This window comes from Python bivittatus, unplaced genomic scaffold (assembly GCF_059951505.1).
Source record: "Python bivittatus isolate LINGU-HERP-01145 unplaced genomic scaffold, Pbiv_v1 ctg000210_np1212, whole genome shotgun sequence".
NCBI classification, from domain to species: Eukaryota; Metazoa; Chordata; class Lepidosauria; order Squamata; family Pythonidae; genus Python; species Python bivittatus.
This window is the reverse complement of record NW_028277053.1, coordinates 4954015-4979480: the sequence shown is the minus strand read 5'-3', so window position 1 is coordinate 4979480 and position 25466 is coordinate 4954015. Positions and strand designations below refer to the sequence as shown.

The 25466-nt window shown below is 43.0% G+C and overlaps 1 protein-coding gene across 4 annotated transcripts; it reads right to left on the bottom strand.

The window, feature by feature from the left end:
• Positions 1-356: 356 nt before the first annotated feature.
• KIF23 (kinesin family member 23) lies at positions 357-25451 on the bottom strand. 4 transcript variants are annotated; one of them, XM_088139251.1, is made up of 24 exons: positions 25366-25451; positions 23462-23531; positions 22931-23059; positions 22327-22432; positions 19058-19194; positions 18479-18588; positions 18201-18374; positions 17622-17663; positions 17202-17314; positions 13772-13893; positions 13463-13565; positions 12308-12387; positions 12057-12176; positions 9463-9622; positions 9139-9303; positions 8660-8817; positions 8002-8175; positions 4793-4972; positions 4160-4489; positions 2930-3160; positions 2354-2436; positions 1882-1963; positions 1729-1799; positions 357-954 (listed from the first exon to the last, which is right to left on the bottom strand). In XM_088139251.1, exons 1-24 carry the CDS (start codon positions 25377-25379, stop codon positions 939-941), a joined length of 2970 nt encoding a protein of 989 aa, XP_087995377.1. In that variant the 5' UTR covers positions 25380-25451; the 3' UTR covers positions 357-938. The 4 variants fall into 4 exon arrangements, with proteins under 4 accessions (XP_087995377.1, XP_087995378.1, XP_087995379.1 ...); XM_088139252.1 differs by having other exon boundaries at positions 18201-18371; XM_088139253.1 differs by lacking the exon at positions 4160-4489.
• Positions 25452-25466: the final 15 nt, after the last annotated feature.

The window sequence follows — 25466 nt, the reverse complement described above, 5'->3', positions numbered from 1 at the left end:
CCAGTATGCTCCAGGTCCCCTCCCTACAGCTTTGTCTTCTTGTGGGACCAAGGAAGCGTGCCTTCTCTGTTGCGGTCCCCACCCTCTGGAACATCCTTAACCCCCCGTGAGATAAGGATGGCACCCTCTCTTCTAAGGTTCCAGAAAGCTTTGAAAACTTGGCTTTGGTCCCAGGCCTGGGGTTGATGTTTATTATTTGCCTAAGGTCCCTGTTTTGTTTTATAGATCATTTCAGTCTGGGCTGTCCATCTGATTTAATGTGTTTAGCTGTTTGTTCTGATGGCCTATAATGGTGTTGCTGGGCTTCCTCTTAATATGGCCAGGGCAGATCAGAAAGGGCACCGAACGTAGGAAGCTATGAATGAATTTTTTATTTGCAAATTCAGTTGAAGAAATCACAACAGCTATAGACCTGTTACTACATAGTTGTCTAATCATCTGATACACTAAAATTCTGTATAGCAAGGAACGTTACCTATTACTCCAACTATATGGCAGGAAACAAAGTTGTAAAATTTCCTGTCTACTGTCCAGCTGTCTCCTGTATACAAACATTCCTGGGGAAAGCACTGCAGTTTTAATGGAAACTCAGAAGACAGCTGTTTCTAAAAGCAAAATTCAAAACACTACCCAGAGATTCTAAAGTGCATGATGACAGCTAAATAAATAGCAACACGTTTAATACATCATCCCTTAAAAATCAGCATGGAAAGAAGTGTTGAGGTATGAGAAGAAAAAGGGAGCAAGAACCTTCTTATAAGGAGTCAGAGAAATGCATATAATAATAAAATGACACCATCTTCCTCAAAGCCATGATATAGATGAGGGTCAAGAGAGGCACTTTTTATTTAATTTCCCTTTTGTCATTGTCTAGCATAGCCAGCTATGTAGCCTGAAACTTTATTTGACTAAGCCGCCCCAGCAGAAATCCCAAAGCTTCATGGTTTCCTGCGTCTGCAAAGAAAGGACAAGACCGTTATCCCCAGTCATGGTCAAGAAGCCTACAATCCAGTACAACTGACAGAGAGCTTAACAGTGGATAGAAACAGGCACTTATAGGAGAACCCTCCCAGCAGTGATCCTGGGAAGTTTTTCAATTCCCAGAGCAACTTTGCAGCCCCCTGGCACGTGACTCTCTTCCCCCAGAGGAGAGGCACTGTTCCTCAGCGTTTGGTCACCCACAGTCCTCTCCACTGCTGCCCCATGTTCTGTGAGCATTTCCCCAATGCCATAGCTGGACAAATGGAGCAACGTGCCAAGAGGAGTCAGCATCCCAGAGTGACTTAAAGCCCAAAAAGCTACATAATAAAGTGAAAGGAGCCACTGGGGAGAGTTGCACAGAGGACAAGCAGGTTTCAGTATCACGCCCTCCCTGTAGCTAGAAAACAGCTAACTTGCAGGTTTGCCTGAATTCTGACGGTTGCCTTTTACTTTAAAGAACTTGGGTTGACCTCTTTTTACCTCTGATGCCCTCTTTCCTGCCTGTTAACATGTCTTGCACAATTGTCAGTGTTCTTCCCTGAGCTGAACAGATCACTTCCGCGGCACAGCCAGCACTTATCTGCAAGAGGCCAAACCTCAATAGTGAAGCCTATTTTCAGTCCTGAACACCAGCTCTTCCCCCTTTCCAGCATCCATCACTTCAGCTTCCAAACCTAGTCAGTTACTCGGCCTCACTCAGGAACCCTAAAGACAGTTTTCGGAATGAGAGGGAAGAGAGAGACTTACTTGGGCTGAGCGTGATGTTGATAGCCAGGTCCAAGGTGGGAACCTGCCTTCATCTCCACTGCGACTGAGCACTGGCCAAAGAGAGGCAGGCGAGCATCAAGAAGGGACCGGGAGCATCCACCCCGCCCCCCGCCAAAGGCACTCCTGACTTACTCGTGTTTCTACATCAGTCCATTCCGACTCTGAGGCCTCCTCGGGCAGGTGAGCGCTTGAGGGAGAGGATCGCCGCTTGCGACTGGAACGGTCAACGTGTTAGGTACAGAAAAGGAGAAAGTTGTTAAGGTTTGAACCAGTTCAGAGGTAGGACTGAAAATTCTGAGGTCCATCTCCTGCCCGAAAGTACCCAGACGTAGGCTAAGAGGGGGAGTTAATATCAGCCTTGGGATATTTCCAACCTGTAATTTCATTTGCTTACTCTGCATTTTTATAATTGTATGTATCCATGAGCAGAATAAACCCAGTTTATTCTTGGCCTTCTCTGCAAGGACCCAGTTTACTCATTCACACACATAAGGCCAGGGCCTTGTCACCAACTTCACTAATACCCAGGAATCTCATCAGTTTCTACTCACACTGATCTGAGACATGAAAGGGCAAGAACCCGTTTGAGCTGAGAGTGACTCACCCTGTTGGTGACTCTTGCTTCAGGGTCTCTATTTCAGTGAATTGAACAGCCTGTCCACCTCCCCTGGTCTTGAAAACATCACCCTGAAAACAAAATCTGTTTAAGGGTCTGAACAGAGAATTTTTTACTGGCACAACTGACACTGTAATGAGCCAGTTTTGCTAGGCTTTATTTTTATACGTATGTAGATAAAGCTAGAAGAAAAGGCATCCAGACCAGCTAAATTATATGCATTTCACAGGAATAAAGCCCATAGACAAGGTCAAAAGGCAGATCTATGAGCTCCACTAGGTTTCCACCACTACTTGCCTACAGACCTGAGTAACAAATTATACAATTGGCTCAGTCTTGTCCCAGTTTAGCACCTCCACCCAACAGCCCCAGGAATTGTAGAAAAACATTCCCGGTCACAATGTGGAGAATTATGGTAGCAAAAAACAAACCTATCTATTTTGTAGTCGACAAGCCTGTTTTTTTGGAGGACTTCCTGAGAAACCTGATGTACAGCACAGAATGCTCCCAGGAGGACAGACCTCTAACAAAAGTCCCCCTACCTCAAGGTAAGGTCAGTCTTACCTTGATCAGTTTTGTCTCAATCTCCCCATCAGATGCCAGCTCCTGGTGAGTCAACATGTACTTGTCACACTTTGCCAGTGCCTTCTCATTTGCAGAGGTTACCATGATGGCATGGGGGACATGTGGCTGCATGACTGTCTCAGTCTGGACATTGGAAGGAGGTTTATGGTCCACCCACCTCTCCCCTGCTGAGCGAGAGCGCCTGTGGCGAAGGCGAACAGGAGGAGCGTTCTGAGGGGTCACAAAAGGAATTTTATAAAATTAGTAGGGGTTTCCTAAGCTTATCCCTGGGAAGTACATCTTCCAGGGCTTAATCAATGGTTGGGCAAGATATTTCTTTTAATTCCCAACATTTAAGATTTGCTATTGATACACTACATGCACTTCCTATATAATTATTTTTCTTGTTATAAGAAGAGGAAAGACAAACACACACTGTAGATAACTGCAGATTACCTGAAGCCCTCTACCAGTAAGTTTGGGCGAGTAGTTTAAGATCCTCGCAGGCTTCAGTGGGCGAAATCAGAGACACTGGAAGCCACAACAGAGCAAGGAGTGTAGATTTCTGAGCCAGACCCTAAAGGTCCTGCTTTTTCCTTCTGGCCTGTCAAGGGAACCTTGCATCCCCCAGCCACTGGAGAAGATCAGCCTGTGCACACGCATCAGATATAAAGCCGAGCACTCCCTAGGTACAATGATTATGAGCACAGAAAAAAGGCCAGGAAATGGTGAGCAGTTCCCAAGCTGCAAAGCCATGAACGCCCTCAGGCCTAAGGAATCCATCCTAGCCACTAAGGCCATCCCTTCTGGGTACCAGAATTTCTTTGGGGTTCCAAAGTAATCTGAGGTTTAGTTTACCAGTTTCTACTTACTTTACTTCAACCCAGTTACCCACATTTAAAGGCTTGCTGTGTAAACAAGTATGATCCAAAAAAGTCAGTTAATGTGAAGACATCCAGACAGCGTCCAAATGACACCTCATAGGACCACCATTCAGTGCTGATGGAGCACCTTGAAGGCCACCAGGTACAAAGCTGGTCTGGCGCAGCAAGAGGCTAGTTTGGGGTAGCCTTTCTGTCTTCTAGAATCCACCGTTCTGCCAACGACAGACGTTCTCTTGCTTTCTGACTACAGCTCCCCCTACGGTGAGGTGTGTTTCTCAGCAATGGCAGTGCCCGCAATCACCAGCCATTCACTCAGGGGCCACCACAGCTGAGATATAGCACTAACCCTGCAGCACAAGTCCTCTTCTAGCTCTAGGGGCCCTCTAGTGCTGGAGGCTGCCAGGACTCCTGTCCAGCACATGCCCCGCCTTCTCTCGGACATAACCCAGGGCCTGGCTTGCTCTGGCTCCTGGAGTCTACTTCTGGCTCTGGGGAGGCCATTGTCACCCCTGCCAGGAGGCTTGCTGTGCTGTGTAGGTGTTCTCTGCTCCCACTCCGAGATGCAGGAAGCCACCGAAATGCTGCTACAAGAATTGGAACGCCTGTGCAGCTGTGGCTGGCTTCTGGCAGGCAGATCATGGTTGTTAGGCAGGTGAGTGATACAGTTACTAGAAAACTGAAGAAAGGTGCAGTTAGCAAACAAGGCACAGAGAAAAGAAACCACCACAAAATCTTCATAGGAATTCAGCCCCATGTCCTTCCACTCTACACTAAGCAGATTTAGAAAGAGAAAACATGCACTAAAGAAAGATTCAGAGTCAATTCAAGGAACTCAGGTAGCTCACAGAGAATTCCCCTGGCCGAACTACAGAGTCCCAGCCGCAGTAGTTTGACTCCTCTGATTCACTTGCCAGAGTGGTGAGTGTGTGAATGCGCACAGAGAGACACAAGTGCACGTTTGGCATCAAAAGAAGCTTACAGGCACTGGGGGAGGCGACAACGATCTTTGCAGAGCTTTCTCCCGATCCTTTTCTCGTGAAGGTCGCTCAGGTTTGTTACCCTTAGGTTCCGTGACAATGGCTTTTAGCTGCTTTAGTTTCTCATCTTTCACCCAAAGTTTATTCTGCATCTCAAGCTGCTTGGCTGCCACACGCCGCTCCTGCATGGTAGAGCAAAGGCTACAGTTATACACTGTATGCTAACGAATGCTGAATTAACTGGCTGGTGAGTTTTCGATCACAAGGACATGTTTCTAAAGTGAAATGGATGCGCGATAGTACTCTTTAAACAATTATCAGCTAAGTTAGTATACCAAATTGTAGAAAAACCGTAAAACCCATCATTGTAATGGGCAAAAATAAAGAGATCCTCTTCTTTCAAATTAATTTTAGATTAAGAGAAGTGGTTGGAAGAACACATGCCAATTGCCAGGAAATTAAGGCATAGGTAGATACCTGCCAATTCCAGCCCTGGCCACGTACTGTATTTGCACCCGAAGGAAATGCAGCCTGTGATTCAGTAATGCTGGCTACGTTTGCCTTAATATAGGACTGGCAATAAGTCCCTCTTCAGATGTTGCTGAATGCCTAACCTTCCAACGGCCTTAGCCACTATGACAAATGACAGAGGCTGCAGTCCAACATCCGGATGGCAACATGTTGCCCACCCCTGGCTTAAGGTGTACCTTCTGGCTGACGACCGCTGGGGTGGCTAATTTTTCAGCAGTGCTGTTTTAAGCCTTTAAGGACTGCAAGGGCGCAGCAGTGATGCAGTAACATAACCAACAAGGAAAGAGACAAATTTCCAGCAATCTTGTTCTATTTGAGGTGGCTCTGAGAAGTTTTATTTTGTTTTGTTGTTTTAAAATAATAGAATACATTAAACTTAAGTCACTAAAGGCATTGGTCAGAATGCTTAATTTTATCCACCACTGCCCTGAAGCAGAAAATTGTACTATCATAACACAACAAGGTAATCTTGTGGAATCTGGGGCTATAAAAGAAAGGGTGGGGGTTCACAATCTTACTAAATTTAATCCATACATAAAACTGCCATGAATTTAAATAAACAGTTAATAAGAGGCTTTTCTACCAAAGAAGACCCAGCAGTTTTTAAAAACTTGTTCCTAATGGATTGGCAACTAAAAATTAGCAGCAAGGAGACCAAGTTTGCTTATAACCCAATTATTTAGGATTTTTAAAACAAAAATGGACCACAAAGAACTACAAAAGTACCAAAGGAAAATTATCCATGGTAAGGAGAAAATGATGATGAGGAAGAAAATTTTTATTATTTGTTTTACATTTTTTGAATACCAACTCAATCATAAGCACTCTGAGTAGTTTTGCTACTTCCTATCATATCAGAACTCAGTGGGGTCTTCTAAAGATGCTGAAACTTGGGCAGAACAAAAGGAAGGACTTCAGTAATGGGATTCCCTTTCACCAACTTTAAAATATTAGGCAAACTAATGGGGGGCTATCACTGGCTGTTAAGAATTAGGACTATAAATTTAGGAAACCAGCGGCTTCTTAACACATGGAAACCCTTCCACAGCTCCTTTGGTAAGTTACTTGAGAACAGTTCAAGAAATGCAAAAGTTCTTACTTTCCAGTTTAGATACATGATGATTTCAGGATATACAGTAGTAGTGGACAAAATGGATAAATAAAACCATTACCTTTTTATGCCTTTGAGTCAGTCTTGACTCCTGGCAAATATTTGGACAAATCCCTACATTTTTCTTGGCAAAGTTTTCAGAAGTGATTTGACCTTCCCTTCTCCTTAGGGCTGAGGGAGACAGGCTGAAATTCACCCAGTTGACTTCCTGCCTAAGGCAGGTTTAGAACTCACAATCTGCTTGTTTGTAGCCCGGTGCTTTTAATGACTACATCAAACTGGCTCTCTAAAACTATTACTGCTATAATTTTTTGAAGCTGAAAATTAACAACCTGAGCATACTGACAAAACAAAACTTGAAACAGCTGATGTATTTCATATTCCATTGGGGGAAAAGTGAAATGTTTTGAATGTTCCAGCCACAGGAAACATGGGAAAGATTTTTTTTTAGAGTAAGGAAAAGATCCTCACAGGGAAGCACTGGTTTGGGAAAAATACAAGACCAATTACTTAATTGTCAGATCTTGTTACCAGAAAAGCCCTCCTCTTGATGAATAAAGATCTTCTCATTTTCTTTAAATAAATCCTCTGGGTTGTTAAGAGAGTAAATTATGAGATAAAAAGAGACTGAATTCTTTAATAGTTTTTCAGTAGCACCATTCATAATGTGTGTGGCTGCTGCTAGCTTCTACATATGTTTCCATTGTGTGTTTTTTTTAAATTCTGAAAAACTACTACTGTTTACTTAAATCTTGCATGAATAAATTATAGCAATAAAGTACTCCTCTGGTGGAGAAAGCCATCGAAAAGGAAAGATACAGCAGATGCCACTCAAAACCTCAACATTCTCTAATGGAGTCTGGAAGATCAAAATTTGCACTCTATGCTAAAGTGAGCATAAGATACACTCCCCAAAATGCTTAACAAACAGCCCAAAGCAGCACTGTATATCTTTGCATTTACAGCTTAATATTAACAACTAATATTAGCAACTAGCTCTTTCCCACACAAGAGACATACCCTGCATTTATCCACCTACCCAGCTTTCTTTTGCCCGCTACACCATGCAACTCAACTAAATGAATTCCAACTTACTCACAGCAAACAACCTTTATACAACAGCATCCTGATCAGACTGCAAGAAACCCTCTCCCTCTTTCTGTGCTCTGCTCTGGTGCTGCCCGGAGGATTTCCCCCATGTAGATAATGCAATACATGCTATGTAGAGTATCCAGGATCCCACCCCTTCTGGAAAGACAGCAGAGCCAAGAGCATAAAGAATTCCTCTCCATTGGGGAGCAGTCAATTAAGTTGGCCAAAGTTTCCAGAGACAGCATTAAACCCTTTCAGCTAAGTCTCCTACCACAGGGTTCCTCAACCTTGGTGACTTGAAGATGTGTGGACTTCAACTCCCAGAATTCCCCAGCCAGCATGGCTATCTGGGGAATTCTAGGAGTTGAAATCCACACATCTTCAAGTTGCCATGGTTGAGGAACCCTCTACCATGAAAAGCAGGGAAACACTGAACCTCTTCCCAGCCCCATTGTTCAATAAACCAACTGTACTCACACATTCCTTCTCCCATTTCATTGTCGTCTCTGTCACCATGCCCTGTAAACGAGCTTCTAGTCTACGCTTGTCTGAAACTTGACGCTGCAGCTTTTGACTCTTGCTTTCTAATTCCTGATGCAAGTTGCGTTTCTCTTCTTCATAAATTGCTGTTGTTTTCTCCAGGATGTCAATCTGGTATGAGAGATTGCAATGCAATTCCTATTCTGAAAACTCACCTCCACAAATTTAGCAGAAGGGTTTTTCTCTTTTTTGGCAAAGCAAGATCCTGTATTGTGACTGATACCACAACAATAATGAGCCACTCTCACAAGACAGAAGTAGTTAACCACTGCATGCAAAAAAATGTATTGTCAAATCTGTTGTATAAATTTGGGTATCTTTTTTAGTTTTTAAAATTTGTTAGCACTTGTGGCATTGCACAGAACTGCATGATGCTGCCCACCATCTTAAAAGTTTGCTAACCCCTGGGGTAGCAGAATAACCTCATCTCAGGTCTGCCTCATGTCGAGAAGTTCGCCACCTTATAACCCATCAAAAAATGGAGAACTAGTTCAGCAATCCAAGATCTTCCTTCTGAGCAGAAATATTGACCAAGCAAGACTTCTGCTTTCACAAATGAGTGCATATACTTAAACATCAGACAGTAAATAGAAACCTTATATTCCAGAGTTTTTGCTTTCTTCTCTAGCCGCTCAATCTCAGTTTTTTGTCCTGTTATGATTTTGTCTCTTTCAGCTATTTTCACTTGTGCAAAGTTCTCTTTGGATACAACATTGGCATCAAGTTCTTGCAACATGTTCTTTACATATAGGACTAGAACAGAAAAAGAAGATATTGTAGTCCTTTTGATAAGCCATATTTACCGGAGAAGACTGGACCCCTTTTGTTGCCCCCAGATTTACAACAGTCATAACATGGAAATTCCAGGTAGAGGATCTTGGAGACACACAAATTCTAAGAGCTTTTTGTGGAAGACTTACCCCCTCCTCCTGATTATTTTTCAGGCAACAAAATGCATCCGCTGTGTATTCGCTGCCTTCAGTAAGCAGTCGCTCAGTTCTTTCCCTCCCATGAAGAATCCCACAAGCTATTCACTTATTGCCAGGATGAGACAAGCTGGTGTCAAGTACTCACCATTTTTGGCAAACTCTTCTGACAGCTTTTGCCGGATGTGGTGCCGTTTTTCAAGCACTTCAATCAGCCGAGGCAGGGTCTGATCGTCATTGATGTCCAGAAGTTCACAGGAAGGCACTGGAGGGAAGCTCTGCAGGAGCAGCTCTCTAGCCAAGGGGCCTCTGTCTAGACAATCAAAACAGGCCACTTAGCTGCGTGGCAATCCACAGAGCTCAGACTCTGCAAGGCTAGCAAAGGTGGAAGGGTTAACCAAGACAAATGCTAGGAGGAGAAATTTCTATTGCTCTCAGTCTCAGGTGGTCTAACCAACCTATCAAGATTTACCTCCATCAACTGGTCCACCTCGGATTTCCAGTTGCCGGGAGAGCTCCTCTCTGAAAGCCTGGTTCTTGAATCGCCGACCAGGAGTTAGTCCACACAGAGGCTTGTCAGCAGGTCTTGCAACTTCCACTTCTTGGGTGATTTCTGCAAATCGCATGACTTGCTACCAAAGGATAAAAAGAGTATTAGGAGAGTGGAAGTCCCAGCATTTAGAAAACAATTAAACAGTAGTAATAGTTTGGATCAAGCGTTCAATAAAATCACATAGGCCTTGGCTTTTGGCTGCTGCTAAATGCCAGGTCAGATTGTAATAAGGCCTAATCACAGATGAGAGGGCTGACCTGGTGTGTATTACCAAGACCTGGCTGGATCCAGAGTGGGGGGAGTCCCCTCTTGGAAATATGCCCAGATGGGTTTTGGGTGTGGCAGGGAAGGGGGTGTGGCAGGGAAGGGGGTCTGGCAGCTGTCATCCAGGAGTCTCTTACAGCTTTCAGGGACGCTGCTCCACAGGTTGCCAGATGTGAGACCCTGTTCCTTAAGTTGGGATCTAGGGGTCAGTTGGGACCGTTGGTCTTGTACCAGCCTCCCTGCTGCATAGCAACCTCCCTGTTTGAGTTCCTCAACTCCATCTCGGGGTTGGCAGTGGAATTCCCCAGGCTTATGGTCCTTATGGGGGCAGTGTGTCCATCCTGGCTCTACTTCTACCTCTCGGTTTTCGGTACCATCAACCATGGTATCCTTCTGGATCAGCTCTGGGGGATGGGAATGGGCAGCACAGTATTGTGCTAGTTCTGTTCCTTCCTAAGGGGCTGATACCAGTCCATGTTGATTGGGAGTGAGAGTCTTGCTCTCAGCCCCTATTATGTGGGGTTCCTCTCCACTCCTGTCTAACATCTACATGAAACCCCTGGGGGAGATCATCTGCTACCATGGGGTGAGGTCAATTATCTCTCTCCATCCCTGGCAAACTACACAATGCTGGGTATGTCCTGTCCCAGTGCCCGGAGGCTGTGAGGGCCTGGATGGGAAACAAGAGGCTTCAACTGAACCCTGGCAAAACTGACTCGCTCTGGGTTTTAGAGCCTTCCGAACTTGGGACTTTACTACGTTTGGTACTGGATGGGGTGGTACTGCCCCAAACAGACCTGGTGTGCAATCTGGGGGGTCCTTCTGGACTCACAAATCCTGTTCAACGAGCAAGTGGCAGCTGTAGTTAGGAGGGCCTTTGCACAGCTTCGTGTTGTATGCCAGCTGTGCCCCTTCATGGACCATGAGGCTCTACTCGCTGTCATTCATGCCCTGACAATCTCCAGAGTGGATTACTGTAATGCACTGTACACGGGGCTGCCCTTGAAGAGCATCCGGAAGCTTCAGCTGGTGCAGAATGCGGCTGCGCGGACAGTTATGTGTGCCTCTAGGATGGCACACGTTACACTTCTGTTCCATGAACTGCATTGGCTGCCGGTTAGCTTCCAGATCCAATTCCAGGTGCTGGTTTTGACCTTTAAAGCCCTACACGGCATGGGGCCTGGTTACCTGAGGGACCACCTCCCTTCAATTACATCTATCCGCCCATTCAGGTTGGGCAGGAAGAGCATACTGCAGGTCCCGTCTGCAATGGAGTTCCATCTGATGGGACTTAGGAGATGAATCATTCCTGCCATGTCACCCGCCCTCTGGAACATCATCCCTCCTGAAGTGAGGTTGGCACCAACCCTTGTGACATTCTGGAGAGTTCTCAAAACCTGGTTTTTCCAACAAGCCTGGGGATCCCCTGGTGAGAGGGAGCCTCCCCACTGGCTTTATTATACAGTGGAACCTCGGTTTACGAACTTAATTCATTCCGTGACTCTGGCCGCAACCCGAAGGAAATTTCCCCATAAGGTTCAATGTAATTACCGTTAATCCATTCTGGCGTGGAGGACACGGAGGCGGCTATTGCTTGGAGGGAGAGACCCCCTCCCTATGACCACGTGTCAGGGGCGGAAAATGGCTGCGGACCATGTGTCAGGGGCAGAAAAATGGCCGCGGACCATGTGTCAGGGGCGGAAAATGGCCGCGGACCACGTGTCAGGACGGAAAAATGGCCGCGGACGTGTCGGGATGGAAAAATGGCCACGGACCACGTGTCAGGGGCGGAAAAATGGCCACGGACCATGTCACGGGAGGGAAAATGGCTGCGTATCCTGCTCGTACCCCGAGGCAGAGTTCGCAAACCGAGGTAAATTTTTGTGGCCGGAGCTGGTCGTAACCCGAAAAGTTTGTTAACAGAGGCATTCGTAACCCAAGGTACCACTGTACATAATATCTCCCCTCCTGTGATCTTGCTGTTTATTTTGTTTTTAATCCATGTTTATCTGATGTTACTTGAATGTTTTAATTTTGGTTTTATTTATGCTACCTAGAGTCTGAGTGAGATGAGCGGCCATATACATTTGATAAATATATAAATAGTACATGTATTCTGAAATATGAATAGCAAGAATATTCCAGAATTTTAAAAAGGGATAGTAAATTCAGTATCAAGGTGGACATAGACTGTGCTACCAGTTTTTGTATATTCAAGCAACTGACGTTAAAAAACAGATTTAAATTACCAAACTCTCGTCATAGTCTTCTGCCTTTGGATTCACGCAGACAATCATACGCACTTTACCCTCACCATCAAAATAGTTCTTAAAAAGATGAGTCAGTTTGGAGTCTCGGTAAGGGACCATCTGAAGGATTAAGCAGAACAAAACGTTCGCAGGGTTTAGGAACTGGGGGAGGGAGGGAGGGAGGGAGGGAGGGAGGGAGGGAGGGAGGGAGGGAGGAGGAAAATGCCTTACAGAAATAGGTAACTACAAACCTTACTGGTCCCGTAAGTTTGGTTCTCTCTCAGAGCTTCAATACAAGTTCTCAGCGTCATCAGTGATTGATTGATGTTACCTGGAAGAGCGAATGGCATTTGTCTAACATCCATCTGACATGATGCCTAGCCGAGAAACAGTCTGACTATGCGAGAATTTCTTAATGTCCTGTTTCTGAGAGGACAATCTAGACCCTTGCGATCACCTCTCTATCAAAAGGAAACAGAGCCACTTTGCACTTTCAGTATCCTTGCTTGGCAGGCACTCGTATCCTCTAAGTCAAGACTAGTGAAGAGAAATTTCCAATTCCAATGTAAGGACCATTTTAGCTAAACTTTGGACATTGGTGAAACCTTAGCTAAATTACAATTATGGAAAGTATAAGGGGAACATTTACAGCAGGTGCCACACCTGGTGAACCTTGGCAGATCCAGTACTTGATCACCAAGAAATCGCAAGACTTTAGACTAGACTGGAAAGTAAAACAAATTCCAGAAGGCTGTGACAAACCACTTCCATACTGTTGCCAAGAAAACTGTTATGATTGCCTCAGGGAAGACACCACAAGTCAAGCCTGACTAAAAAGAAAACTTTACTTCACAAGGAAAACTCCCCCCAGATAACCCTAACCATCTTCCTGATGCATGCCCATTTTCCCAGGAAAAAGGCCTAGAAAGTACCACAATGGATAGGTAAAGATGCTCTCCTTACTTCTGTCTGCTAAGAGCAGGAACTGAGAGTGTTCCAGATCCTTTGGGATTAAATTTAAAATAGCATTTTCCATCTGGATAGTTTCTCAAGACTAAAGGAATTCCACACTAATTTTTCTGCAAGATTTATCACTTCTGATAAGGAAAAACAAGAGCCATCTTATAACACAGACAAAACATACAGAGAACTAAGAGCTAGAAAAAACCCTTCTGGCTAGAGAAGGAACTTTTAAAGAAACTTCCATGTATCTGGTGGGCCCTTGGCCTCTGTAGTCAGTTTGTGTCTTCCCTCACATGTAGTCAGTCCTGTTTCTTTCTGCTGGGAGGGGCAATTCAAAAGGGAATCTCCTTGCTTGATCAGAAACAACAGTTCCATCTGAATCCCAAACAGAAACCCCTGACTGAAAGGAAGACCTGGTGGGGTCTGGGTACCAAAACACCCACCTGCTTCACGGAGTCTGTTTCCTTCAGCTTTGGTTCTGTTTGTTCTCTCACTTCCTGCTAGGTCAACCAGTGATAACTGGCTCAAAGATATTAACTCTCTCTCCTAAAGAGAAAAGATGTTGTCACAGTTTTCAATCACGAAGCACGACTACCAGCACATGCGCACACACACATCAGGCTGGGAAGGGAGCCAGTTTCTTCTGGCCTTTTTAAGCTGCAGTCAGGATTCTCAGCAACACCTCATGAGTAGTGCTACTGGTCAGACAATTGTCACTTTCTGAAAAGTTTGCTAGCCCACCTCAATTTTACCTGCAGAACATTATCTCCGTCTGCATTGAGAGGGGCCTGAGCCAGTTTAATTAGAAACACACTGTGTGAACGACTAGATTCTCGATTCAGCTGAGTATGTGCAATGCGCCTCTTCTTTTGGCCTGTTAAAAGGAAAAAAGAAATATTTAGATCAAGCAGAGTCTAAAACCATAGTAAGAAGCATCATAATGCAGCTAGGGCAGAATTTTAGTTATCATCTCTCAAAAGGATATTGTAGATCTGGACAAAGTGGGAAAAAACAACCCAAACAACCAAAGATTGCAACACCTTCCCTATCAGAAAAGGCCAAAACATTCAGGCTATTTTCGTGCCCTCTGGAACATCATCCTCCCCCCGGAACACGGCCCCAACCCTGCCAGCCTTCAGGAAGGCCCTAGAGACATGGCTCTGCCACTGTGCTTGGGGGATCCGCAACGGTGGGGAGCTTTTACCATGGCTTTGTTGAGCTTGATGCAAGGATGGATTTTGCTTCTGTCCATGGCTATTTTTGTTTTCAAGTGATTGATTTTTTTTATGTTTGTATTACTGATTTTTAACTTGTTTTTTATTGGATTGTTGTTTTTAACTATTGCGAGCCACCCAGTCACTTAGGTGATATATGTGGCCATATAAATCAAATCAAATCAAATCAAATCAAATCAAAAAATATATTCTAAATGGAAAAGGATTACAGTAAATGAATAAATGATAGATGTGTTTTGTTACAAATACATCCTTCTAGCTCCTGTAATTTACCAGTGAAACTGACTGGCAAATGCAGACAAAAGAGGAATGCTGCACCTTAAAGATGAGTTACAAAGTTTATAATTATAGCCACTTGAACAATGAAGGCTTTAAAAAGAAACAAGCAGATTAATGGGACAATGCACCATGACTTTTAGCCCACGGCTCTGAAGCAGGGGGGTTTCAATACTGTGTTCAAGTCCCATTTGGGGGCTTTTCAGGGGAAGGCAGGGTATCTGGTTGGCTAATATGGGAACAGGACGCTGGACAAAACACGCCTCTTTGGACCCCTCGTGGCTCTTTTTTTTTTTTATATAAAATTTTTTATTTTTACAACAAACACAAAACATACATGGACAAACAAAACCATAAAAAGGCATAAAAAAAGAGCATCTTCCATTTTATAGCGTGTGTCAACCAGTTACCAACTCGTTGGTGCCCCTTTCATAATCTTAAATTCTCATATCATCTATTCAAAATATACTTGTATACTTATCAATTAACAATTATTAATCATTCATAGCTAATCTATAAAATCATTTATTACAAGAAATTTTAACTTTCAATAGGATTAGTAATACATTTCCATCTATCGATTATATGTGTATATATATAATAATTAATATCAAATTTCTATTATAAAGTTTCCTAATCCATTACATTACTATATTTTCTCATCCAATCATTAATAAAAACAAGTTACTTATCTTCTTACTCTAATTTCAAATCTCAGTTTAACTCATCTCTGCACATTTCATAATTTTCAATAACTTCCTCCTGCATAAGTAATTTTTAATTTTTCCAATTCTTAAAAGTTACAGTTCTAACCAGTATCAGTTAGAATATCAGTTACAGTTCTAACCGGGTTACAGTTCTAACCAGATTCTTCACTACATGTTTCAACAAAAATATCTCTAGTTTAAAATCTATATGTTACTATATTCAACCATATGTAAATGTCTAATCTCTTTAAAATCAAATACAATTTTTAACTATATATCTCAGATTTATACTTTATTCCAGCGCTTGCATAATTTTGAGTTCACCCTTTTCATTCAATATCCCAAAGTATCTAGCTGTTTATTCCTTTTTCTATATTATTGGATAAGAGAAAGCAATAATAAATGTCCTTTCAAACATTCTGCTTTTTGAAGCTTCTGTCAGTTCCATCATTGTTGTATTCCCCTCGTTTTTTCTTTAAACATCTGAAGTAGTTTCTTTCAATATTGTTTTACTTCTTCTTTTTATGCATTCTTTTAGTACGATTTTCCATTATAATCTTGTATAATCTTTTTCTCACCCTCAGTGCCAAGAACAAGTCTGTCCCTCTTCATTTATCAGTTAATTAACCACAATAATTCTATTTAATGTTTCTGATTTCTTGTACTATTTCTTCCTTTTCCATTGATCCCGTTTTATGTTTAATTAAGTCCATTTTAGCTTTAGTATCTTTTTTTCTTTTCTTTTTTTGCGGAAATTTCTGCAGCTCTTCTTCCAGTTTTTTATAGTCATCTTCAATAGTTTAGAGATCTTTTTCTGCATTGTGTTTCTCGTATAGTTTATTATCTTGATAAACCTTCATTGAATCAAAGGATTCTTTATCTTTGTTCTTGCCAAAAATAAGAAAAAAAAAAAAAAGCAAGAGGAGAAAAAAAAAAAAAAGAAGAGGAGGGAAAAGACTAAGTCTCTTTAAAAAAAAATCCAACTGAGGGGGGAGTAGAGAGCAAAACAGAGCTTCTAGCAGAAAGAAGAGCTACTGCCACTAATCAGGGCTCTTGTGACTAGCTCAAACTTTCCATCTTGATATTTTCAAAATCGCTTTCAACTCCACTTTCTTGTTTACAGTTACGGATGGCACCTGTATAAACATGCACATCCCACTATCTTTTTAGAAAGCACAGGGTCCTTGAGTATGCGTCACAATAGAAGAAAAAAAGCACTATGTCGAGCCTCTAGATGGCAGTGCAACTTTCTTTCATTTACTTTCTCTTAACTCCACTTTCCCCATTTCAAAATCAAAAAGTATAAATTTCTTACAACAATAAGGAAATCTTAGTCAAAAAAAAGGCTTAAAATAAAAAGTTATTGAGTATTAAAAAGAAAAAGCCAATCCAGTTAAAAATATATTTTTTTTAAGAGAAAAACATCTTGCCAAATCCACTAAAAAGGGAAAGTTGAAAAAAAAAAAAAATTCCCCCCCTTTTTTTATAAGGCTCGATCTCGCCGCTTAATCCACTTTTCTTCACTTTTAAAAATCTCTTTAAGTTACTTAAGGTGTTCTCTAAGAATAGTTAAATAGTAAAAGTCCATCTCACCCAGTTGACACCCTTCTCTTCCTTCTTCCTTTGGAGCTGCCCCGGCTTTCGCAGCCATTTTGGCTGGCTCTCCTCCGCCGGCTTCAAGAGCTTCTCCCCGGATCAATCTGGGACTTGCGGCGTCCCTGAGATCCGCGGGACGTGCCCTTTGCGATCGCCATCTCTACGGGACGGCTTAGGTCCATCGGGACCGTCCGGGGGAGGAGATATCGGCTGCCATCCTGGGAGCCCAGGATCGCCCGCCGTATCGCCGTGACGCCAGCTCCGCCCTCCGGACCCCTCGTGGCTCTTGTACTTAGTAACACAGTCTTCAAGCCAAATATTTTAACATGAAGTAGATGACACTTTCAGGAAATAGCTCAATTTCTTACCTCTCCAAAAGACTTCAAAGGCTTCCTCTGTAGATTTGACTTCTACCTCGGTGCAACCTGCAACGTACATGTTGTGATTTTGATCCTCACGGAGAATTTTGGATTGAGGAAACCTGCAGGAGGAACGTCCCAACAAAATCAGTCACCAATATTTTATTGTTACTAAACACAATATCAAATTAGGTAGATGTGTTCTAATTTCAGCCGAGACTAATTGCCAGCTACGATTAGCTTATCCAGGCAAGCAAAGAGGACAGAGGGAAACACAGATCACCCAGACTGTACACGGGGCTACAAGCATATTCTCTTGTCCATGCAAACTACCCGCAACGAAGGGCAACCGACATGCTACCAGCTTCATCAGGTGGAAAACAGCCATCTTAATTGCTATAAAGGTGGGGGAGGGGGATGTCCACATACGTGAGGTCAGCATTCCGCAGTGGAGTGCCACAGTTGTTCCACCTACCAAAGAAATTAATTTTCCCACAGTTGGTGACTTTCCTTCTTACTAAATATTCAGCTGAAGAGCATTTTCCTGAGAATCACTTTTATGCGACAGCTACTAAGAAAAACATTCCTGTGCCTTGTTAAAGAATTGTTCAAATTTTGGCAGCAAGTAATAGCTATGTGAGGCTGAGCAAAACAGTATCAACAGGAGACAATTCCAGCTTTAAAACCAAGTCATATTCAGTTATGTCTTTGCATAAAGCAAATTTCCAAGACATTTTTTTGAAAGCTATGAACATAGGAAAGCTATGTCTGTCTGAACTTAGAGCTCAAAACGATATGAAACTGTTACTGAATTATTTTATTTATAATGTCTTCTTAGGCCTAGAACCAGACGGAACCTGTTCCCTGCCCCCAAGCCATCAACCACTGGACCCATAATCTACTACGTACTTTATCTTTCCTTGAATCTAAATCACCAGTTCAATTTTACTTGTGTTGACTGTAACTGGAATTGTTAGCATAGTTTCTGACTGAAGAAAAATCACTCACTTTGGTTTGGTGGGATCAAAAGGGGATTCATCCAAAAGGTCATAGATGTAGTTATTATAGATCTCAATGTAAGACACAAACACACTGTAGACACTGTCTTCATCAACATCTTCCAGCTTACAGTTATCTTGCACATTGATCATGTCAGCAATTTCCGGGTCTATTTGCCGCCTGCTAATAGAGGAGACCAAAGGTGGGAGTCATCTGCACTTACTCCTTTGACGAAGCATTCATAACGTTCCTGAGCCAAAATTCCCAAGCCACTCAGACCCACTTACTTGCCCACTGGTGTCTTGGGGACCGGAAGTGCTTCTCTTTTCTGGCGTTCAAGTAAAGCATCCACTTCACATTGCACCTCAACCCCATTCTTATCATCGAGTCTGAAAACCTGAGGGTTAAAGGTCACAGAAAAATAAGGGGGATCTTGCCAAGAGGCACCCAGGAAGTGTTATTTGACCGGTTGTGCAGCAGTGATGAAAGCAGGTATCAGTCCCCAATCCTGACTAGAATTGCCTGAGTTCAGCTGAAAAAGGAGGATGATTTTAGCCCAAGACTGGCAGGTCTGCCTTATTCACAACCACTATTTTAACAAGTTCAAAATGCATCAAGTACAATCAGATATTATCTTCAGAACAACCTATTTTAACTGGACAAAAAGGAGGGTACTTCATCTCCATTTGCTTTTTGCAAATTGTGGTAAATAGATTTCCACCTCCCCCTTTCCAGTTTCCCTCCTCTTTTAAAAGGCTCCTCCTTCCTTTCATCATTGCATTAAAATACAATTTGGCTGGCTTTTTAGTCCATCGTATTTATTTGGGTTAACCTGCCAATTCCCAAGGCTCGGAGGCCAAACTCACATAGCGCTTGGCCTGAAAAGGCCCTATGCTGTTGAAGATCATGTCCAAGCAGCGAGGAAGCAGACCTCCCTCACCAGGGGATCCTGTCATAGTGTGCGTTTTTCCACTCCCCGTGACTCCATATGTAAAAAGGAGGCCTAGAATTCAAAAGCACAGAGCCACGATGAACTTCGTTATGCATGAGAATACTTGATCACACAATTTTTTGCCACCTAATAAGAAACTATTAAATATAGCACAAGTTATTTACCAAGATGTCCAAATCATCAATTGTCAGTGGACTTTGCAATGCCGTTAACAAATACAATCAGTATGCACAAAGGAACAGATATGATATGTATCTGCTGGTCTAAAATCTAACACACTCAACCTATCCTGTGCAAAGACATTCAAGTAAGGGGATGCTGAAAAATTATTTTCTAATGTTTGTTTTGCAGAAATAGGTATGACAGAGAACTCGCAGTTTTGAAGGTAGTTTTCTAAAATTGTACCAAGTGGATTTTCTGCTCTGCATCAGTACCAGAGACAGTTTATAAATGGCTATTTTCAATCCCTGAGCGATATGCTTTAACATTTCATTCTTAAGGAACAGAGCAAAGAAAATCCATGCAGTCTTCTTGGCAATGATTCAGAGGTATTTTTTCCTGCTGCCCTCTTCCAGGGTGTCTCAGTCTAACTTACAGGTGAGATTTCTTACGACTGAGGTTCAATCCTGTTTCTATGTTGTAAAATCTTTCATTCAAAACATTTTAAATCTGAAATGGTAATTCTGCGCTCAAAACAACACATGCGTTCTGAGCGTTTTATTCTTCCTGTTCTGATTAGACTATTTTATCCTTTCTTGGTCATTTTTCCAACCAAGTAAGTACCACAGCAGGAAATACGTTGCACCTGTTTTTTTTAATTAATGTTATTACACCTAAGTAGCAAGGGAAAGGGATATATACAAGAGTATTAACAATCTAATGTAACTAAAAAATTTTTTAAAGTTTGGAATATTTAACAGAACGATTCCAAATTTTGATTAAATTACTCGTCTTCTTCCCTGTCCCTAAGTTAAATGTTGAGAATCACACAACAATCCACTGTTGCAAATCAGATTTTTCCTACTTGTATTGCATGAAAGTGCTTGAGTTAAATAAATTGCCATGAAACATTCTGAGGTGTTTTCATTCAGAAAATCCAACTCCAAACCCCAATTTAAAAAATGGCTTCCTCGGAACTGACTTGATTCAAAGTAATAATATTGTGACAGGCCCAGTTTACTCCCCAAATTATTTACCTGCTATTTTAAAAGTACATTATACCATAAACAATACATTGCATCGATAGAAGGATTAGAATTAGAATTAGGACAACCTAATACAGTTGTGTGAAAAAGAAAGTACACCCTCTTTGAGTTTTATGTATCAGGACATAATAAAAGTCATCTGGTCCTTAGCAGTTCTGAAAAGTAGGTAAATACAACCTCAGATGAACAACAACACATGACATGTTACACCAGGTCATCACTTATTGTACAAAAAGAAAGCCAAAATGGAGAAGCCATGCATGAAAAACTAAGTACACCTTATGATTCAATAGCTTGTAGAACCACCTTTAGCAGCAAGAATTTGAAATCATCGTTTTCTGAATGACTTTAACAGTCTCTCACATCGTTGTGGAGGAATTCTGGCCCGCTCTTCTTTACAACATTGCTTCAGTTCCTTGAGGTTCGCGGGCATTTGTTTATGCACAGCTCTCTAAAAGAGACGCTGTCTTTTAGCGTGGGTGATAGTGCAGATCATTGTGTTTTGTGCTATCCAAGGAAAATAGTAATTCCAGCTACGGCAACCAACAGCCAGGTTTCGCTGGACCTGGCAATGGTTGCGTGGTAGTCTGCTTGCTTCTCAATCAACTTCCAGGAGAGATGAGGTGATGCCCATCTCTCACATCTGGATGCTACTCAATAGGGCAACTCATCTTCCTCAAGGTGAATCTTACCCTGCTAAACTTTCGTGACCAGCCACCCAGTTTACTTGGACTACATTCCAAACCTGAATGAGTCATATCGGGATGAGCCACTGGTTTGTGTCTCTCAAGTGACAGACAACAGATGGAGCCCTGTTCTATGGCTTATCTGAGAGATGCATACCAGGGCCCTTAGTCATCACATCACCGTCCACGAATCCTCCACCCATGGCCCAACACCGCTTGGCCAGTGATGCCGCTGCTGGATCCAGTCACCAATCTAACTGTGTATCAGCACAGAAATTCTCCAGACAACAGCAGAGCAGACCACAGTCAAATGAAAGACAACTCCATACATCCCACTGTCCGTTTCTCAAAGTTCTTTGCTTAAGAGTTTACACAGGCTGCTTGGATGCATGCTCCACTTTTACAGGTGGATAACAAAAATATGTCTAACCACTATTGTGTTTCACGAACAAGTGAACACCAGCAAATGCTGTCCCTACGCACCATCTCTTCGCCCCATCTCCAAGGTCTTTCCCACATACCATTACACTTACCAACCACAACTGAGACCAGCAACTCCATCGCTAAGCAGCACAATCGTTAAGCACAACGTCAGTGATCACACGGACTTATAATGTCAGTTCTGGCTGTGGTCATTAAGTGAATCATTGGGGGGTTGTTAAGCACATCATGTGACTGCAACTTGCAACTTCCTGCTGGCTTCCCCATTGACTTTGTTTGTCAGAAGCCAGCTGTGAAGGTCACAAGTGGCAATCACGTGACTGCGGGATGCTGAAACAATAAATGCATACCAGTTGCCAAGCACTTAAATTGCTATCACATGACCGCAGGGATGCTGCAACAGCCACAACTTCAAAGACGGGTCGCAAATCTTGTTTTTCAGTGCTATCGTAATTTTGAGTGGTAGCTGAACAAGTGGTTCAGTGGTAAGCAAGGATTATCAGTGGTTCAGTGATAAACAAGGACTATCTGTATCTTGTTAAGCAGCAGCATTTTTGTACATAAGAGCAAGAACAAAGTCACTTTTTCCTAAATTCATGTCTGGTAAGCGGGCTGCAAAAAATGTATGACATAATTATTGCTTGAACTTGCTATGTAAGTGAGGTGGCAATCCAAATTGTTTGTTAATATATTTAAATTTAAAACCCTAATAGAAAACAATGGAAGCTGCTGTTTCCTATTATGAGTTTTAATTTAGCTATATTAACAAACGTAATTCTTTGTCGGAAAAAAGTCCACACTGCTAGTAGTCTAGAGAGATCTTTGGTCTTAATAACGTAATCACAGCATACCATTTTTTCCATGGATAAGATCTTCCACTAGAGGTTTAGCAACCACATCAAACACCCGTCTCTGAGAAATGCTGGTGCCAAACACTTCTTTAAATGAATACTGAACCTGGAAAGAAGGTTAGCAATCTGTTAGGAAGCATATAACAAGCATTTTTATTCATTTGCTGTTTCTCCTAGTCCTCTCCTAGACTTTAATACTGCATCAAAGTTCTGAATGTACAACTCTGCTTAATGGTTAATCTAATCTACCTAATGCTTTAGCAATGATACCTGTGGTCTTTTTCTTGGGAAAAAGTAACTAGTACAGAAAAAATCTAAAAGCTTTTGTCCCTCTGTAATAATATTGGATGCTATATAGGAGATGAAACAGTATTGGCAAAAGCAAGCTTTTCTTCATGCATTATGTATTTCCAACAACAGAATTTACTAAATAGAACCTTAGTACGATCACAAGCTTACTAATTAAAAAGTAATTAATTCAAAAAGGAGCTGCAATCCTATACAGGCAGATTTTGATAAGTCAAGTTGCTTTAAATGACACAATCCTAATAAGAGTATAGACTGCAGCCCATAGTTAACCATAGCACATTTTCAAAAGAACAACCTCTTTATATTCCCCATTACGGGCAATGCGGTATCCATCAGGTGGGTGAACCTGCACTGTTGTGCTGCTGATCACTTCTATGCAACACTCTTGGTCTGGCACACTGACTGGGCGCACTCGGCAATACACCTGAGCAGAGAAAAAAGGCCACTATTTAAACACACCAGCTTAACATATTGGTGAATATTAATAGGCAGACAGTAAGCTTTGAAATCACTTGGTACAACATCTGCTGTTTCCGAGGTTTAAAGAAACCTTAGACAACAAAGCTGGGAAAGGAACCACTTCCACAGAATCAAGTTAATAGTATTAAATTCTTTCTAAATGAAGTTTTCCAAAAAAAAAAAAAAAGGATGTGTATGTCAGTCTTTATTGGCTTTGCAGATTTTGCCTTTTCTTGATATCAGAAAAATATAATAATTCATACACAAAGGCATTCATAACATAAGAACTGGGTCTTATTCATATTATATATTAAAAATATGCAAGAACACATTAAAGAACTAATTCTGCTATAACTCAGCCACTTACCCCAACAGGATCCTTCAAACTATTGTTAGATGCCTTTTTTAATGCATGTTTCCTAGGAGTTTTAGTTCTTCTGGAAGAGAATAGGTGTCAGACAAGTTACACATAAAATCAAAGATGCACACTACACAAGCAATCAACTGAAACGCTCTATGCATAAGCAATGTAGAGGAAAGTCAAAACAGCCACAGAGGCCTTTAAGAGCAGCTAATGCAAATGGCAGTACAATATTAATACCAATAAACAGTGTTGCAGAATGGTTGGTGGACATGGAACACCTCTGTTTCTTGGAATGCATTCTAATATCCATAACCAATTGCATCCAAGATCCTCTTCTTGGGAGTACTCACTGCCATCACTCCTGCCTTCTCAGATTATTCTCCCAAGACCAAAAATATGCTCAGTTCTTCCACATTTCTGGATTAACAGAATGTTAATGTAACAGAAAACCCAAACCGACAGAATAAATCCTCAGGCAGTAAAATAACATGAATGCTAAGAAGATGGATTTCTTTTCCACCAGAATTTCGGCATTGTGTAAGAAAAGAGATTTAGAACCCACCATTCTCCTACTGTCCCAGGCAGGCCAAGCCTCCTTAATTGTGGGGATCCTGTCAGTGAGTCGCTGCTGTGCCCTTCCTCCCCAGCATACCATAAAAGCAGGGCCCCCGCCTAACAAAAAGTTTTTTTTTTAAATCTACAGCTAGAATCCCTACATATGATTATCAGAACGGTGGGTGAGACATCTGAAACTTATGCAGCGGCGACTCATTTTTTTTAAAGAGGGAGCTAAGTTTTTTAAATTCACAACATCTTCCCCATGGAAAATGCCCAGTATAGTTTTGCAGTTTGTTTACAGGCATCCTATCTTATCCTGATTCTATTTCTAAGTTCTTTATCATTTCCTCCATTAGGGGTTGGAAATATGTCACTCATAAGCACTGTAACATCCGTATAATCTGGTTAGGCCCATCTCACAAATCAAATGCGACAACAGCCAAAACGCAAGATCGGTTTTACAAGTTTTTTGCCCCTATTCTAACACTGCAAAATTGTACGTTCGTGCTCATTATCTGAAAAAGCTGGCGGCTCCAGTCCTAGACCTGTGGCCGAAAGTCAACTCCTGTGGCCGTTCCCATTGCTCCCATCTACAGGAGCGCATGGAGCACCAAAGGCCCCAGTGGCGGAAGACAATGGGAATTTCCACATCTAGAAAGCCTCACACACTGACAGGACGAATGCACCAAGCGGGCAGCGATCGACAGAGCGCCAGCCGCTGTCCTTTGCCCAGGCAGCGCGCTTCCCAGCAGAGGCAGGCGGTCCTCTCCCAAAAGCGAGTCCTGGGTCTGCGGTAAAATCTGCCCGTCGGGAAGAAACTCAGAATTCCAGGCAGGGAGATCGGCCCCTCTCCTGGCACCCACTTTATGGGCGCAGGAGAGGAAAACTGGCACTGAGGGGTATCGGCCGGGGGGTCTGGCCGCACGGCGCAGGAAGCAACCGGGGGATCGCCCCTACAGAAGCAGAGGGCCCTCCTGAGGGGAGGTTTTATTCCAGTGCCCCTCAACCTCGGCCGCTTGAAGATGGGCGGACTTCAACTCCCAGAATTCCCCAGCCAGCTTTGCTGGCTGGGGAATTCTGGGAGTTGAAGTCCGCCCATCTTCAAGCGGCCGAGGTTGGGGGACACTGCTTTACCCAACTGAACGGCGACCCTCCCTTTCGGGTGCGTCGCCGAGAGGCTCCCGCAAGCGAGCGCCGGCCCCGCCCGCCTCGCCCCCCGCCGGCCCTTTCCCCTCGTCCGGGAGCGGCGACCCCGCGCCCCAGGCCGCGGCCGGAGCAGCCCCGCGCCCCGCCCGCGGGCCCCGCAGACGCCGGCAGCCGCCTGGGCCCCGCCGGGAGGGAGCACTCACGCGGCCGCCTTCATCGCGCCGTCGCGCAGCTTCCCGGGCCGTTCAAACGTTCCCTCCGCGCTCCCGGCATCCGTTGCACGCCCCGCTGTTCAAATGGGGCC